Here is a 16,442-nt window from a genome sequence, read left to right on the forward strand (position 1 = left end):
AGCCAGTTGGTAAACTTTGCAGCTTCCAATCAGTGTAGTGCAGACCTGGGTAAGTTCAGAAAGAGAATGTTTAAATAAGAGGTGAATTTGAAATGCTGAAAAGCCTGATGTGATAGAATTATCAACTTTAAGTAGTGTGACAATTTTGTGCCTGATTTTTTTTTTTAGTTTGTTTTAGAGGAGTTGACTCCATTTATGATATCCTACAGCTGTAAAACTGTCCAGTTTTCCTCCCAGGTTAGATTTGCTGAACAGAACTGGAAAAAAGAAGCTAGTTCTGAGAAAGCTAAAAAAAAAATAGCATTTAAGGTTTTTGTTTTGTAGCTCAAAACTCTTCCCTTATCACAGTTTCAGCTGGTTTGTCAGAAATAAAACATTGAGACTGAAAACTGCAGTTTCCTCCTGCAGGAGGAATGTTGAGAGGTGTTTGTTTTCTTTTTTTTTTTTTTTTAATTCCTGGCTTCCCACCGCTTTACTGTGCTTGATAACCAAATCCCCAGGTTGATTCAAGCTGGTTGGGTTACCTGGGTATTGATACAAGATACCTGATTTGAAAACAAACTGGTTATGTAAGAAAGAACCTCTTTTTTTTTTATGTGTAATCTTGTTGGCAATAAGAAATATGCCGGTGTAAATAATAGTTTAAAATGACAGTGGTGAGGTTAAGCTGACTTTAGTTTACTATTAATTGAAACTTCTTGGGACTAATACAGATGTATTAGAGAAATAGCCTTTAAGTTGACAGTAGGCACCTACAAACTTTAAACTTACCTGTAGTGCCTGAGGGGCTATCGGAAGGCTGGAGAGGGACTTTTTACAAGGGCTTGTAGTGCTATAATGAGGGGCAACGGCTTTGAGCTGGAAGAGGGTAGATTTAGAATGGAGATTAGGAAGAAATTCTTTCCAGTGAGGATGGTGAGACCATGGAACAGGTTACCCAGGGAGGTGGTGGATTCCCCCTCCCTGGAGGTGTTCAAGGCTAGGCTGGATGAGGTCTTGAGCAACCTGATCAAGTGGGAGGTGTCCTTGACTATTGTAGGGGGTTGCAACTTAGCTGATCTTTAAGGTCCCTTCCAATCCAAACCATTCTGTGAACTTAAATCCAGCTCACCAATGCATTATTTGAAGCACTGATTAGTGCTGATTCACACTGAAAATACATCTGGAATACATCTTTTTCTCATGCCTTAAGGGGTTAAATTTGAAGAACTTTAAAATTCTTCTAGTGCTTTAAAAACTAAAATTGGGGATTGGAAACAATGGCCAAAAAGACTTGGATGCCAGCCAGGATCTTAGCCCTGAACTGTAGATTAACTGCAATAGCTGTCAAGTCAATTAACTGAAAGTCAAGCTGTGATTTTATTTTTTTTTTTTTTTAAAGCTTATTTGTAACAATTTGTTTTCACAGACCAGCAAAGAAGACAAACTGTCCAGTCGCATCCAGAGCATGCTTGGTAACTATGATGAAATGACGGATCTCATAGGAGACAGATCGCTCCAGAAGCTCGTTGCAATTCCCAAACCGACTGTCCCCTCAGCGCCGGATGAAAAATCCAACCAAAGTTTCTTTGGTGATCAGAGACACACCACCAGCTCCCACCAGAGCAGCAAATGGACTCCTGTAGGCCCAGCACCCAGCACTTCCTCACAATCTCAGAAACGGTCCTCGGGTTTACAGAGCGGGCACAGCAGCCAGCGTGGCAGTGGCAATAACCCTGGCAGTGGTGGCCAGAGGCACGATCGTGACTCCTACAGTAGCAGCAGCCGCAAAAAAAGCCAGCATGGGTCTGAACACTCCAAACCCCGTTCTTCCAGCCCTGGAAAACCATCTACTGTTTCTTCATTGAGCTCCAGCCATTCGAGATCTCATGGAACTGATCACCACAGCAAAGAACATCAACGCTCAAAATCCCCCCGGGATCCCGATGCCAACTGGGACTCTCCCTCCCGTGTACCCTCCTTCTCAAGTGGACAACACTCTAACCAGTCTTTTCCACCTTCACTAATGTCCAAATCCAGTTCAATGTTACAGAAACCCACTGCATATGTGAGGCCAATGGATGGGCAAGAATCCATGGAACCAAAGTTACCCTCTGAACACTACAGCAGCCAGACTCACAGCAGCAGCGTCAACGAGCTGAAGCCGAGCAGCAAAGCACACCTAACCAAGCTGAAAATCCCTTCTCAGCCACTGGATGTAAGTTGCTGTCTCCATCCTGGCTTCTTGGCCTCAAATTGTGCCAGAAGGGGGTTATGTTGGATATTGACTCCAGGCAAGAAATCCAGTCTAGGCTGTGGGCAGCTACTCCCTGATCCAGCGCCTGATGGAAGTGGACGTGAAAGAAGTAGATATGAGAGACTTTTGAGCTAAGGGTGGCCCATCTTGCATCATTCACCTTGGGACATGGTTTAATGGCCACAGTGTTCTTAGGTTGATGGTTGGACTCAATGATCTTAGAGGTCTTTTCCAACCATACAGTTCTATGATTAGGAAAAGTTATTCACTGAAAGGGTTAATAAGCTCTGGACCAGGCTGCCCACGGAAGTGGCAGAGTCCCCATCGCTGGAGGGGTTTAAAAGATGTGGTGCTGAGGGATGTGGTTTAGTGGTAACTTGCCTGTGCTAGTTTAACAGTTGGACTTTTCTCTAGTATCAGGCGATAGGACAAGAGGAAATAGCCTGAATTGTGCTAGGGGAGGTTTATGTTGGAGATCAGGAGCAATTTCTTTGCTGCAGGGAGTGGTCAGGCATTGGAACAGGCTGCTCAGGGAGGTGGTGGAGTCACCATCCCTGGAGGTGTTCAAGAATCTTGTGGACTGGGTCATGGCTTAATGGCCATGGTGGCGTTGCATTGGTCTTGGAAGGCTGAAATAATTCTGTGGTTCTAAGACTGGATGATGTGAAAGGTCTCTTCTAACTAAAAAGATTCTGTCATTCTTAAATGTGAGTCCCTTTGGGCTGGGATCTTTCAGCTGCTTGGAAATCCCAATCTACAGAACCAAAATGTAGTTTTTAGTAAACACTGGGTGATTTACGGGTACATGAAGCATCTGAAACTTAGGCAGTGAAGATCTGTATTTTAAAGGGAGAATGTACAGAGGTAATTTTTGCCCCCCCTTCTGTTTCTTCCATGCTGTGATTTTTATGAAATAAAACGTGAGACATTGAGAGGTTGGCTTAACCCAGAAAGGCTAATTTCATGGTGTTTCTGTAGTCAGAAGTTAGTGAAGTAGTAGGATACTCAGAGATCTCTTGACAAGCTGGATGCATCAGATATTCCTATTACTAGGAGCTGTGTTGTCTTTGAGTAGTACCCTCTGCGTATATCAGCTTTTCTTTTGAAGTGTGCAGCAATTTCTACATGAGATTATTACACCTTCACCTAGGGATAAAGTAAACTAACCCTAAAGCACACCAAACTGAGCAGAACTTTCATCAGGTGTGCTGGCTACAAATCCCGTTGGGTGAACAACTTTTAGTAGTTTGGCAATTCTTGAATTGTTAAGGCACAGACTGCCTGCAGCTCATTTACAAGGAGAGTGCCTTTTCTTAATAATAAAATGTCATTGCATCTCTTCCTAGCTGCTTGTCATGGTAGCTAGAGAAAAGCATTTGTTCTGGGATTTCAGCAAATAGCAAAATAAGATCCAGGACACAGGTAAGGAAATGGGAAAATAGATTTTCTTTTTCATAAAGGCTTGACCTTCTGATGTTGGTGCAGTGAATTGTGTAGTAGCTTTGCTTCCTCTCTGTAGCAATCAGGGATGGAGAAAGTTCCTAGTTCCCTAATTGCTGCTGTTTCTAGATTCATGCTGTCATGTATGTTTTGCTTCATCGTGCACTTGGTCATTGCTCTACATTCATGGTCAGGATTTGAATTCATATATTATCCAGATACTACAGCTTCTTCCAGGAAATCATTGAAAGGTACATTTGTCTTTCCTCTTTCCGCCTCTTTGTAAGTTTTTAGTATCACTGGCTGCCTGTGATCACTGTAACTGTCAAGTGAGAAGTCAGAGATAGTTGACACTGTTCTGTAGATCTCATGTGTTTGTTTTTTGGGGCTGGATGTGACTGGCACCATAAAAATATGGGTCTATCTGATAGCAAAATTAATATTGCTGAAAGGAATTAGCAAGGTCTGTTTGTCTCTCTGTGAAGTCCATATGAATGATGATAAGGATTGAAGTTCATTTTGAACTGTTTCTAGCTCCTGGGACCTTTGAAGGCAAACTTGCTTTAGCAGACATTAATTTTGAGTTTTGATTTGTAGGCATCGGTGTCTGGGGACGTGAGCTGCGTGGATGAAATTCTCAAAGTAAGTTCTCTGTGCTACTGTTTATCACTTGTTGAAAATACATCACTAAGGGGGCTAAAAGTATTCTGGAGTCAATGAGTGCCTTTTCAATTGTCTTGGCTGCAAGTTGTTAGAGGAGAGCTCTGCAATTACTCCTCTTGCACAGGTAGACTGGAGAAAACTGGAAGCATGGTTGTGTTGGAGGCGGTCACTGGGCATTGCTGGGTGTGCTTATTGTCTCCTGGGTATCCTCACTGCAATCCTGTTCTTCTAGGCCACCTCCCTGTTAACCAGAATTCTACCAAAATACAGTCCTTGCATTCCAGTTTCTTTTGAGGTTGTGATGTTTTACTACCCTGTGGCAGAGCTTTCCCTTCTCTTCTACCTAGATTATCCTCTCAAGTCTTTTTGCCCATCCTGTGGTCTCCGGTTCACATCTGCTAGCACAAATGAGTCATCAGATTCCCTGGGAGCTTTTCCATGGCTTCTGACCTTCAGTACTCCATGGTGCTTGGAGATTCTCTCAGAGAATACAGAGCATTTATTTCCACCTCCAAGCTTTTGATTTCCCCCTTTTTCCTCAGATATTAGAAGCTTCCTTTCCCTAGGATTCTTCTTTGTTACCCTTTTATCCTACCTGTGCTCTTCAGTCTGAAATGATCAAACTGACTCCTACTGCAGTTTATGTTCAGGCCATCTGATTTTATTGATTTATACCTTTCTGCTTGTTTTGTCTTAACTGTCTGTTCTTATGGGTAACAATTCAAGATTGAAGGGTTTGTGCCAAATGTTTGTAACACGTTTGGGAAATTAAGATTTGAACATAAAGCTTAGTGAAGTGTGGACAGTGAACTGAAAATTGAGACTTGGGGCTTGAATCAAGACTAGAACTGGAAATTTTTATTTTAGTTGTCTTAATAGCTTTTGGTTTTTGTTCTGGTTGTAGGAGATGACCCATTCCTGGCCTCCTCCACTGACTGCTATCCATACCCCATGCAAAACGGAACCGTCAAAATTTCCTTTCCCAACAAAGGTCAGTGCTGAAGTCAAACACAAGAGAGACTCCTGTTAAAGATCAGGGGTTTGGAGCTCTTAAGCTTGAGTCTGCAGAGTTCTGGGTTTGTTTGAGTGCTTTGTACCTCTTTATCTTGCTTCACCACAACATTTGTCAGCAGCAGCCTTATGAAGAATGTAATCATTTTTCCTCTGATTCGCACACAGACAGCAGTCTCCAAAGCTGGCTGTAATCTAACTTCCCTCTTACTTTTTCTTTCATAAATTCAGATTTTTTCAGGATATTACTGAAGCTTGAAAATGCCACGGAGCCTTTTTCCCTCTTAGGGAAATCCTTTGCACCCTTTTGTGTAGAACCAAACAAATGTTGTGTGTGCCTCCATCTAGCAAAGCAGTTGGGGCTGACTGGCAAATGCTGAGAAACTCAAAGGTGCCTTTCTGCTTAAACTGAGTTTTCCTCATCATTTTGAAGTCCATGAATAGTTCTGTTAGATCTTACTACAAAAAACAATGAAAACAGTTTAAAAGTCAGGTATTTTGCTCAAGAAATTTTCAGATTGCTTGTTCTAAAAGACCCTCTTCCTACCCTCCAATGTACTTGACTACTGAAGTGTTTTAGCTATTAATTCTGAAGAGAAATCAGCTGCTCTTTGCTGCTGTTGACAGCACAGGGCATGTTTCCAGGAGACCTGCTTGAGCTGACACCTCTGAGGAAGGATTTCTCTTGCTCTTAGCTGCTTGCTCCCTTCCCTGAGGCTGGACTTGGCAGCTCCAGCTGCAGGGTTTCGGGGCAGACTGGCAGTGGTGGTTGTTTGCCTTGAAATGCAGCTCTGTGATACGTGGTATCTTGGAAGCGGGTGGGTAGGCAGGGTGGAGATAAGCAGGGTAGATAGCTGTGGGCAACAGCTCCAGCAAGTACAGCTCAGCTCGAGATAGCTGACTCATTCAAGAATTCATGTTTTGTTTCCTGTGTCTTTGTTTCCAATCCAGTCAAAGATTGAGCTCAACAATATAATTTTTTTCTCCAGACTCAACATCTCTCTGAAGTGGATTGGAATACTCCACCTCTAATTTGGCAGAACTTCACAGTGAAGAAATTCTGCTGTTTGTCTTTTTAAAGTTACCTTCAGCTTAACTAAGATTCCACTCTCTCTGACCAGACTGCTGTCCCAAAGCAAGCCTTGCTGATTTGGGTTTCCTGCTTCATTCAAACTGCTTCCCAAAACAGAACAGTTCAGTGGAGTATTTTTCACTGAGATTTTTTTCTCACTCTAGTCTGTCTGAACAGATTGTTTGAAGCAAATGATTTGACATCACCTTCTGGGCAAAGGTTCCAGCTTCCATGTTTGTAAATGCACATCCACAAAACTCTTGCAGTCTGGAAACAGCTCAGGTTCTGTCCCAGCCAAATATCCCAGAGCTATGAGCAGTGCTGTTAGTACCACAGATTCATAGAAGGGTTTGGGTTGGAAGGGACCACAAAGATCACCCAGTTCCAACCCCCTTGCCATGGGCATGGACACCTTCCACAAGCCCAGGTTGCTCAAGGCCTCATCCAGCCTTAAACACCTCAAGAGAGGGGGCATCCACAACCTCCCAGGGCATCCTGTTGCAGTGTCTCCCGACCCTGACTGGAAAGAATTTCTTCCTAATCTCCAGCCTAAATCTCCTCTCTTCCAGCTTAACTCCATCCTCTCTCATCACAAGCCCTTATAAAAAAGTCCTGCCCCGGTTTTGTTCACATCACCACCTTCTGTTCAGAGGTTCCTGCTCCCATTTTTTCCTCCTGTTTAAGTACAATCCACAGAACTCTTGTAGTCTGTGAAATTAAACAGCTCAGGTTCTTGTCCTGTTTGAATATCCCAGAGCTATGGGCAGTCTTGTCTTCATCCTCTGCGCTGTGTGTTCCTGTCTCACTGTGCCTCGATTGCTTCTCTCCATTGAGCTGAGGATGCAGAACACACCACAGATCTCAGCTTTACTTTTGAGGGTGTATCTAGAAGTAAATCTCATCACATATTTTCTTAGCATTAGATTGCATGTCGCATGTAGTGCTTTTGGTCAGGGTTTATTTGCTGTCTTATATAAAACTTGTAAACAATTTTTACTTTTCATTGTGAAGAGAGAAATTCCATGCTTTTTCCTCACCAACAAAGGTATTTATTCCACTGCTGTGAATACTTACTCCTCAGCCTGTGGGGAGATGTTTTCCCTTCAGGCATATGTTGTGTTTTTTGAACCTATCAACCTGGATTGTGCTTCTTCACCCAGTTTGCAACAAATTCCATTTATGGCTGCTCTGAGCCTTTTGACTTGTTGCCAGCTTTTTTTTTTTTTTTCTTTTTAATTTATTTTGTGGCTGCACATCTCAGCCATGGAACTCTGTCAAATTCTCCCCACACATCCAAAGCCTATAATTTCCTCTGCCTTCTCCCCTCTGTCATTCTTGGCAGCAGCATCTTTGCAGAATTCCAGTGAGTTAGTGAGCCATAGACTTGTGCAGTCTGGACCCAGAGGAGGATTCAGAAAACAAAATAAAACAGTGGTTTACTTTAATCCAGTGCTGGTTGAGGAAAGCTCTTTCTCTTTAGTACTCTGCTCGATTTATTTCCAAGTAATATGCTGAAGTGTTTCACAGCATTCCTGCAGCCTGCAGAAGTTTTGGTATGTTTTTGGCTGAACACATAAAAAAAGGCCCCTGTGATGGACCAGTTCATTTTCATTTGTAAAACTGTTGGGGTAACATGATTTTCCCTGTGTGTAGATAGAGTAGCTTGAAGAAACCCAGACTCCTGACCAGGGTTTTTCCTTCATTTACTATAAATATAGGTAATAATTATCAGAAAGTCTTTGAATGAGATGATAAGACTGCATGAAAGTAGGTCAGGGAAAGTCTTAGGCATGCTATGTAAAAAATGTGGATTCCTGAGTCCTGATGAAGAATGTTATCCAGTGACCTAACACTCCAAGATTTCATCCTGTATAACTTTGGAAGTTCAAGTTTTTGGCTCACATTCAGAAACTCCAAAAATATTGGCATGTTTGTAAAATGTATTAAGTCTCAGCTGCTCCTTAAAGGGTGGAAGCTTTCAGTTTCAAAGCAATGTGAGAGCATGGACAGTTTTGTACCTGGGTAGTGACCTGGAGGTATCACTGAGGAGGTGGGTTCTGTCTCCAGCTTTGTTCAGTATCTACCCTGTGAAGAAGACTGGTGGTCAGGTCCCTTCATCTCCTGTAAGACAGCAACTTTTTTTTTTTCTGAGGAATAGAAAGGAGATCTGACCTGAGATTTCAAACCTGAAATGGAGATGGGTCCCACTCACCCCAGCTGGTGAGTCCTACAGCCAAGCTGGGAGCCTACAGCTGAGCACTGGTGCCTGATGCTGTTCTGTCTTGCTGGGAGTGTTCTCTCTACAAGTTTTCTACTTGAGTACAAGCTGCTGTTTTGTTTCCTTCTTCAGTGTCTTCACTACCGAACCTCAGCAGTCTATCCTACTTTGGTTAAAGACTTTCCTTCCTTTAAGTTGTTTTTAATTTCTTTTCTGAAGTAGACCTTCAGAAGTTACTGCTGTTAGTAACTTTGGAGCTGAAAATCTAGCTTTTTTTTTTTTTTTATCTCCTGAGTTTCTCAAAGAACTTTGTTTTAAGAGAGAAAATAGGCTGAAAGAGAGCTGGAAAAAGTTGCACATTCAAACCTAACACCTCATAAAGTGCAGTGAGCTGAAAGACTGCTCTGTGTCTTGGAAGTAGGAAGTTGCCTGAAGTGAGCAGTTGGGCAGGTGCTTTATGCAGGATGCTTTATGCTGTGTGCTGGCAGAAGTAGTGCCAGCTCCTCGTCTTCTCTTCTGGAGAAGGGAAGACTCTCGGAGGACCTTAGAGCTGCCTTCCAATACCTGAAGGGAACCTGCAGGACGCTGGAGAGGGGCTTTTCATAGGGGTCTCAAGCAGTAGGACAAGGGGGAATGGTTTTAAGCTGAGGAAAGGTAGGTTTAGACTGGCACTTAGGAAGAAGCTTTTCAGTATGAGGGTGGTGAGACTCTGGAACAGGTTGCCCAGAGTGGTTGTGGATGCCTCCTCCCTGGGGGTGTTGACAGCCAGGTTGGATGAGGCCTTGAGCAGCCAAGTCTAGTTGAGAGGCATCCCTGCCAATGACAGGGAGGCTGGAGTAGATGATCTCTGAGGTCTCTTCCAACTTCAGTCATTCTGTGATCTTCTGCTCACCCCAGTGCAGTGCTCAGTAGATGTGGTGTTTGATTATCCTGTGGTCTTCACTTCTTTTTTGACGTTCGTTTGTCACCCTAAGCTGACAGTGCAAAAAGGCAATCAGAGAATCACTTTTGCACTCCTCCTACCTCTATAAAAGATAAAAATCAGTTTGTGTTTTGAAGGAAGCATTTTGAAATGTAGCTGTTGCTTTCTGTTGAGGTCACAAAGGTTCTCTCCAAGTTCATCTTCGCTTTGCACTTTAAACAGTGGTTAATTTTTATTTTTATTGTCCCTTGCTTGCTTTCCATTAGCAAAGATTAGAGAGGCATTTGAAACGCCTTACAAGGAAAGTTCTCTGACAAATTCCCTATCACAAATACTTGTTTACTGCATTACTGCAGCTGCTTTCACTTTGGAAATAAGGGGAGTGGGAAATACCAAAGTGTGTTTTGCTGTGTAAAGCTTTTGTATGCTTAAAACATTACATTTTTAGATGTTCTATAGAACTGCTGCACGGTGCTGACTGGGCTGTTTGGGAAGCTGTTTTTGTTCACCAAAAAACCTGAAATTCACTGTTGAAGTTTGAGGAGGGGAGGTTTAGGCTGGATATTAGAAATCCTTTCCAGTGAGGGTGGTGAGACACTAGAACAGGTTGCCCAGGGAGATTGTGGATGATCCCTCTTTGGCTGTGTACAAGGCCAGGCTGGATGAGGCCTTGAGCAACCTGGAAAGTGTCCCTGCCTACAGCAGGGGGGTTGGAACTAGTTGATCTAGAAGGTCCATTCCAACCCAAACCACCCTGTGAATCTATGGTTTGCAATTCTGGTTTGTCATTGCCAAGACATTTAAGTGAAATGTGTGTGTGTAACTTTGTGAATTGAGTCAGGTATTTTCAGTTCTTATTTATGGGGCCAGCATTTGTCCTCATTTTAAAATGAGGTCAGGAAGGTCCTATTTTAAATGACACTCTGACCTAGAAGGGGGTTTTTGGTAATTCAGTAGCCTCTACATATTTGCTTAAAACAGTATTTTAGGGTTAAAAAAAAAACAGTTATAATCTACTGCATTTTGGGAGTTGGAACTAGGTTTTCTGGAATGAGAATCTTGAAGGTCATTTCAAGTACTAAAATTCACAAGGCTTCATTTTTCATGCCTGGATTTCTAGGTAGCAGTTTCGTTATCTGTCAAAGGAAGTTACATTTTGGTTTGCGTTGGCTTTTGTACAAGTGGATTGTTTGATTTCACAAAAATCTGGCCTTCAGGGGGAGGAATGATGTCTTGGCCAGCTGTGCCCAGCTGCATGTACCAGGGACAAGTGGAGCTGCTGAGAGAAGGGCTTTGGGCAGAGTGTACAGAGCTGTTTGGACCCTAAATTTCATTCTCTCTTGGGCTCCTCATTGCTTGTCCTCCACCATGCTCCATCTGTCTGAAAAGAGAAAGAATTTGGCTAAAAATGCATGAAACTAGCAGCATAGCTTTTTTTCTGTGTATAAGGGCAGTAAAGAAAAACACACTAAAAGATTCCTCTCCGTGCTGAATCTACGTGAAGATAGGATTTATGGAGGTTGTGTAGGGATTGTGGAGGTTCTGCTGTCACATAGTACAACTAGACAGGGACCTTCTTGAAGTCAAGCAAGTGGAAGAGCTGAGCTGGGACAACAATAGGCTCTGCTATTTTGGCTTGTGGGGGCCTAGATAAAGAATTACTCTTGCTGGGTTTTGTTATTTTTTTTTTTCTTTTGTTTTAGAGGTTGGGTGCCATCCAGCAAGGTCATTGCTGCCTCCTCCCTGGAGGGGTTCAAGGCTGGGTTGGATGAGGCCTAGTGGAAGGTGTCCCTGCCCATGGCAGGGGGGTTGGAACTAGATGATCTTGAAGGTCTCTTCCAACCCAAACCATTCTATGAATCTATGAATCCTTTAAGAGGAAGGAATACCCTGCTTGAAGCATAGTTTTGGGTATGTTAATATTCCTAGTGAACAAACCCTCTGTGATCTTTTATTCCCATAGGAGTCTCAACAGTCCAGTTTTGGTGCTGGAGAACAGAGTAAGTATCTTAAACTTCCTGTAATATGTTTACTGTTTCTGCTGTGATTTGATATTCATAGTATCTCTGAAGATGTTTTGCTTTTTAGAGAGTGAGGTTTTCCAGGCTGGTCATAGGATAGGAGTCTAAGTTAAGAGTTCTAAGTAAGTTTTAAACCATAAAAATTTGCTTGATTTTCTTTTTTATTTTTTTTTCCTTCCCTTTCATATTTCCTGTTGATATCTAGAAAGTTCTGACTGAGTTGTCTGTTATGACAACTGTTAACAGTCTGGTAAGGCTGTTACTATCTTCTAGGAAAGGAATAAATGTATTTTTATTTTGTCACATCTTCCAGTTGTTGAAAAAAATGCCTCCTTGGTTGAGCTAATTGAGTATTAAAACAAAACACCCTTTAAAAAACCCAACCCGCTCATTGGGAACACGTTAGAAACCAAATAGTGCTGCTGTTCATATTTCAGCAGAAAAAGCACATTGCAGTTGCACTGCTGCTTTTCACTTTGTCATTTTAAAATCACAAGAGAGGACTGGTCAAGAGCTCACCTGGTAATATGCTTAGGAATAGCCTTGAATTTCCTATCCCAGAAGCATTTTCAGAGCATGGACAAAAGCAGCTACTATTTCTCTTTAACTGTATAATTTTGAATGTTACTGATGTTAACAGTTTAACCCAGGTAACACAGCAGATAAATTGCATTCAATTTATGCTGTTGCCTTCCAAAACTCTTTCCACTCCCTCTTGGAGTGATTAAACAGATGAAACAGTGAAAGAAGAATGGTTTATTCTTAGATACTCACAAGAAGCTTAATCTAAACACCTGATACAGTGGGGGATTATGGAAACAAATTAAAACTTAATTCCATAATGCCAAACCAAAGACTGATGTTATAGGAGCAGCTGATCTTTGGGTGTGTAACTGGAGAGACAAGGTGAGTCAAACCCAGAACCAGTTTTCAGCATCTGTTGGATTTTCTGGTTACCTTTTAACAGTCTCAGTTGTGGTTCTGCTGAATTACACCGAGCGATGTGCCAGAATTAAGGGCAAGGGAAGGAAAACCCCTCCTGGACTGAAAAGCAGATTCCTTTAGTGGGTGTTAATATTGTAAGAATTGGTTTCCAAGTTTGATTTCTGGCTCTAAAGATTGCTCAACTTTCAAAAACCGAAACAAGTCAGAGCTTGTCAGACTGATCTATGTTTCATATCCTGCACATGGAAGGCTATAGATTTCTTTTTTGCTTCTACCAAGATTATTGTTCACACCATTAGTACCAAATCAATTGTCTGTTGGTTTAGACAGCACCAATTAAATAATTTTCTAGATTTTTCTTGATGAAATTATTTGCTGTCTTCAGTATTTTGTCTCACATCCATTCACATCTGGCATCAGCTAGATGTTTCATTCTCCTGGCTGTTCAGCCATTCCTGCTTTATCTAAGGCTATATTTGGGGCAGCTTTGGAGCAACTTGTTTTGCTGGCTGAGCTTTTAACTGTGTATTTCTTTTTTTTCCTTTTCTAGAACGATACAATCCTTCATCAAAAACATCCAATGGTCATCAGTCCAAATCGTAAGTGGCCATTGAGAAGACATTTCTCAAGTCTAGTTTCAAGAGATTTGGAAAATAGCTGTTAATAGAACATGTCAGCTCTTGCACAGGCTTGGCAGCATTCTTCTCTGTGGCTGGCAGAGGATCTTTTTTAAGCAGCCATTTTCTGGGACATTAAACTAAATACTGCACTCTGAAGGGAGTAACAAACACCCCTTTCTGTGCTGCCTTTCTGTTTCCTAGTTTTCTTGTCAGTTGTGAGGATAGGTGTGAAGAGTTTGGACCTTGTAACTGGCTTGGGAAGCAGAAAGGTGTCAGCAGATAAGAGTGGGCAGGATGAGACAGGACTTATCAAATGTGTGCAATGCAGAGCCGTTGGCTGGAAGCAGCTGGTAGCAGTTGCACAAATGGGATGGGGAACTGTTTTATATGGGAGGGGACCTATGCTTGGGATCTAAGTGAAGTTTGTTCTGCTCAGTCTCTTAAGTGACAGCCGTACATATGTGTTAGTTATGCACACAGACCTAGCATTTTGGGTGCACGAAGACGAGTGTGGCCAGCAGGTTGAAGAAGGTTTGTTTTCTTTTCTACTCTGCCCTAGTGAGGCCTTAGCTGCAGTACTGGGTCCAGTTCTGGGCTCCCCGGTTCAAGAGAGACTGGGAACTGCTGGAGAGAATCCAGTGGAGACTACAAAGATGCTGAGGGGCCTGGAGCATCTCTGAGGAGGAAAGGCTGAGAGCCCTGGAGAAGAGCAGCCTGAGAGGGGATCTGATCAATGCTCAGCAAGAGCTAAAAGACCTGTGCAGGGGGGGATGGGGCCAGACTCTTGTCAGTGGTGCCCAGGGACAGGACAAGGGGCAGTGGGCACAAGCTGGAACCCAGAAGTTTCCATCTGAACAGGAGAAAAAACTTATTCAGCTGAACAGTTATACTGTGAAATTCAAAATGAAGCATTAGTATAATAATAATTAATGCAAGTATTAGACTTCTAATCCTTTCTCTTTTCCTTTCCCCAGATGTGAATCAAACCAGACAGAGTAAGATATTTTATTTTTATACTCAGAGATGTTTTTTGGTAAACATAAAGGCTCTGTATCCTGCTTTTCAGTGTGTTTGCATATTTCCTGTGTTTGAATCAGTGCATGTATGTGTGACTGTCATAAGTAAATATGGCTTTGAATAATAGTAATAAAATAATTATGGCTCAGGTCAGTTGCACTGTTGACACAAGACAGGAAACAGCCGCAAGTGTGAGCTCTCTGGATTGTATTTAATACAGAATTCTAGGCCATTGTGTCTGAGTTGAACATACACAGTATGTGCTTCACAGTCAGGGTGGTGAGTCACTGGAACAGGTTGCCCTGGGACAGTGTGGGTGCCCCCTCCTTTGAGGTGTTCAAGGCCAGGATGGACAGGGCCTTTAGCAGCCTGGGCTAGTGGATAGTATCCCTGCCCATGGCAGGGGGGTTGGAACTTACATGACCTTTGAGGTCCCTTCTAACCCACACCATTCTATGAACCTGTGAAATTAACTCCTCCTGCAGTAATAAATTGTAGCAAATTTCCTTTCTAAATCGAAGAGAATGGGCTAAGCAGCCAAAGCACTGGAATCCTTATTCTCCTCCAAAGAATGACTTAACTCACCATTCTTTCCCATGAAATGTTAGAATGGCATCTTGTGGATCTCACCCACGCAGCCTGCTTCGTTGTATAAACAATAGCATGTTGAAATTGAGACAAATGCTTTGGAAGTAATTAAAGTACGTGGAAGAACTTGTCTCACTTTCTCCCTTTTTACTTACAGTATGTTGAAAGATGACTTAAAACTTAGCAGTAGTGAAGACAGCGATGGAGAGCAGGTATGTTCCTCAAACAGCTGTCAGAAGAACAGTTCAGTACTTGAGCAGTGTTCAGTGTTCCAACAGCAAACCAGGCAGCTTCAGAGGGGATTTATGATGTCCAGTGTGTGTCCAGTTTGGGTCACTCCAGTGTAAGAAGGACATTGAGGGGCTGGAGTGGGTCCAGAGAAGGGCAGTGAAGCTGGTGTAGGCTCTAGGAGAACAGAGCTGGTGAGGAGCAGCTGAGGGAAACTGGGATTGTTTAGTCTGGAGAAGAGAAGGCTGAAGGGAGACCTCATTGCTCTCTACCACTCCCTGAAAAGAGGTTGGAGTGAGGCTGGTGTTGTCCTCTTCTCCAAAGTAACTAATGTCAGGACAAGAGGAAATGGCCTCAAGCTGCCCCAGGGGAGGTTTAGGTTGGAGACGAGGAACAATTTCTTTGCTGCAAGAGTGGTCAGGCATTGGAACATAGAGGTTTTGGGTAGAAGGTTGGACTTGATGATCTTAGAGGTCTTTTCCAATCGTAGTGATTCTATGATTAAGAAACAAAAATCAAATGGAATGTTTTTAGACAAGCCTCAGGTATTCTTCAGTGTAAACCTGGGAGAAAATTACCTAGTTTATGCAAACAGTGTGCTTTTATCTGGCAAATCTTGGTTAGCTGCTTTCAAAAAGGCTTTCTCAACATAAAAGAGCAGTAGTGTACTTTAAAACATATAGAATGGCCCAGCAGTTAAAGATAAAACTTTTATGTTCTGCCTCTCTAGCTAAAGAATACATGGTATGAACATCTGTGTCTAGTTCTGCTGTCCCCAGTCATAAGAGGGACACAGAGCTGTTGGAACGAGTCCAGAGCAGGGCCCCAAGATGATCCAAGGGCTCGAGCACCTCTGCTATGAGGGAGCTGGGGGTTGTTCACCCTGGAGAAGAGAAGACTCTGGGGGGACGTTAGAGCTGCCTTCCAATCCCTGAAGGGATTCTACAGGAAGGCTGGAGAGGGACTTTTCATAAGGATGTCTAGCAATAGGACAAGGGGGAATGGTTTTAAGCTGAGGGAGAGTAGGTTTAGACTGCATTTTAGGAAGAAGTTCTTTGGTACAAAGGTGATGGGACTCTGGAATAGGTTACCCTAAAAGGGAGGTTGTGGGTGCCTCTTCCCTGGGGGTGTTCTGGGCCAGGTTGGGTGAGGCCTTGAGTGGTATCCCTGCCAATGGCAGGGGGGGGGTGGAGTAGATGGTCTCTGAGGTCCTTTCCAACCCAAGCCATTCTATGAGTAGTAGCTTGGGATGATAAAGGAATGCTGTATCTGTAACTGGGAGTGTAGCAGCAGTTTTATTTTTATCAGGTAGTCTCTTTTCCTCTCTGTCAGTATTAACTTTGATCAGCTTCTGCCAGCAGTGGCATTTAACATGTTATATTAAAAATACCTCTGGGGGTCTGTGCTCCCCAGCAGCAGTTCATCCTCCTCCTCCGATTCTTTTATTTCCCCTTCCCAGTT

General features: G+C 42.8%; 1 protein-coding gene across 1 annotated transcript in view; it reads left to right on the plus strand.

Moving 5' to 3' along the window:
- Positions 1–16,442, plus strand: part of AFF4 (ALF transcription elongation factor 4) — a 55,099-nt gene that overhangs the window by 21,697 nt on the left and 16,960 nt on the right. Inside the window, exons 3-9 of the mRNA XM_054389311.1 lie at positions 1,409–2,197; positions 4,274–4,318; positions 5,244–5,330; positions 11,526–11,562; positions 13,079–13,127; positions 14,123–14,143; positions 14,911–14,965. Of these exons, the coding sequence (XP_054245286.1) occupies positions 1,409–2,197; positions 4,274–4,318; positions 5,244–5,330; positions 11,526–11,562; positions 13,079–13,127; positions 14,123–14,143; positions 14,911–14,965 (1,083 nt within the window). The remainder of the gene's footprint in view (positions 1–1,408; positions 2,198–4,273; positions 4,319–5,243; positions 5,331–11,525; positions 11,563–13,078; positions 13,128–14,122; positions 14,144–14,910; positions 14,966–16,442) is intronic.

This window comes from Indicator indicator, chromosome 18, assembly GCF_027791375.1.
Source record: "Indicator indicator isolate 239-I01 chromosome 18, UM_Iind_1.1, whole genome shotgun sequence".
In the NCBI taxonomy this organism is placed as follows: Eukaryota; Metazoa; Chordata; class Aves; order Piciformes; family Indicatoridae; genus Indicator; species Indicator indicator.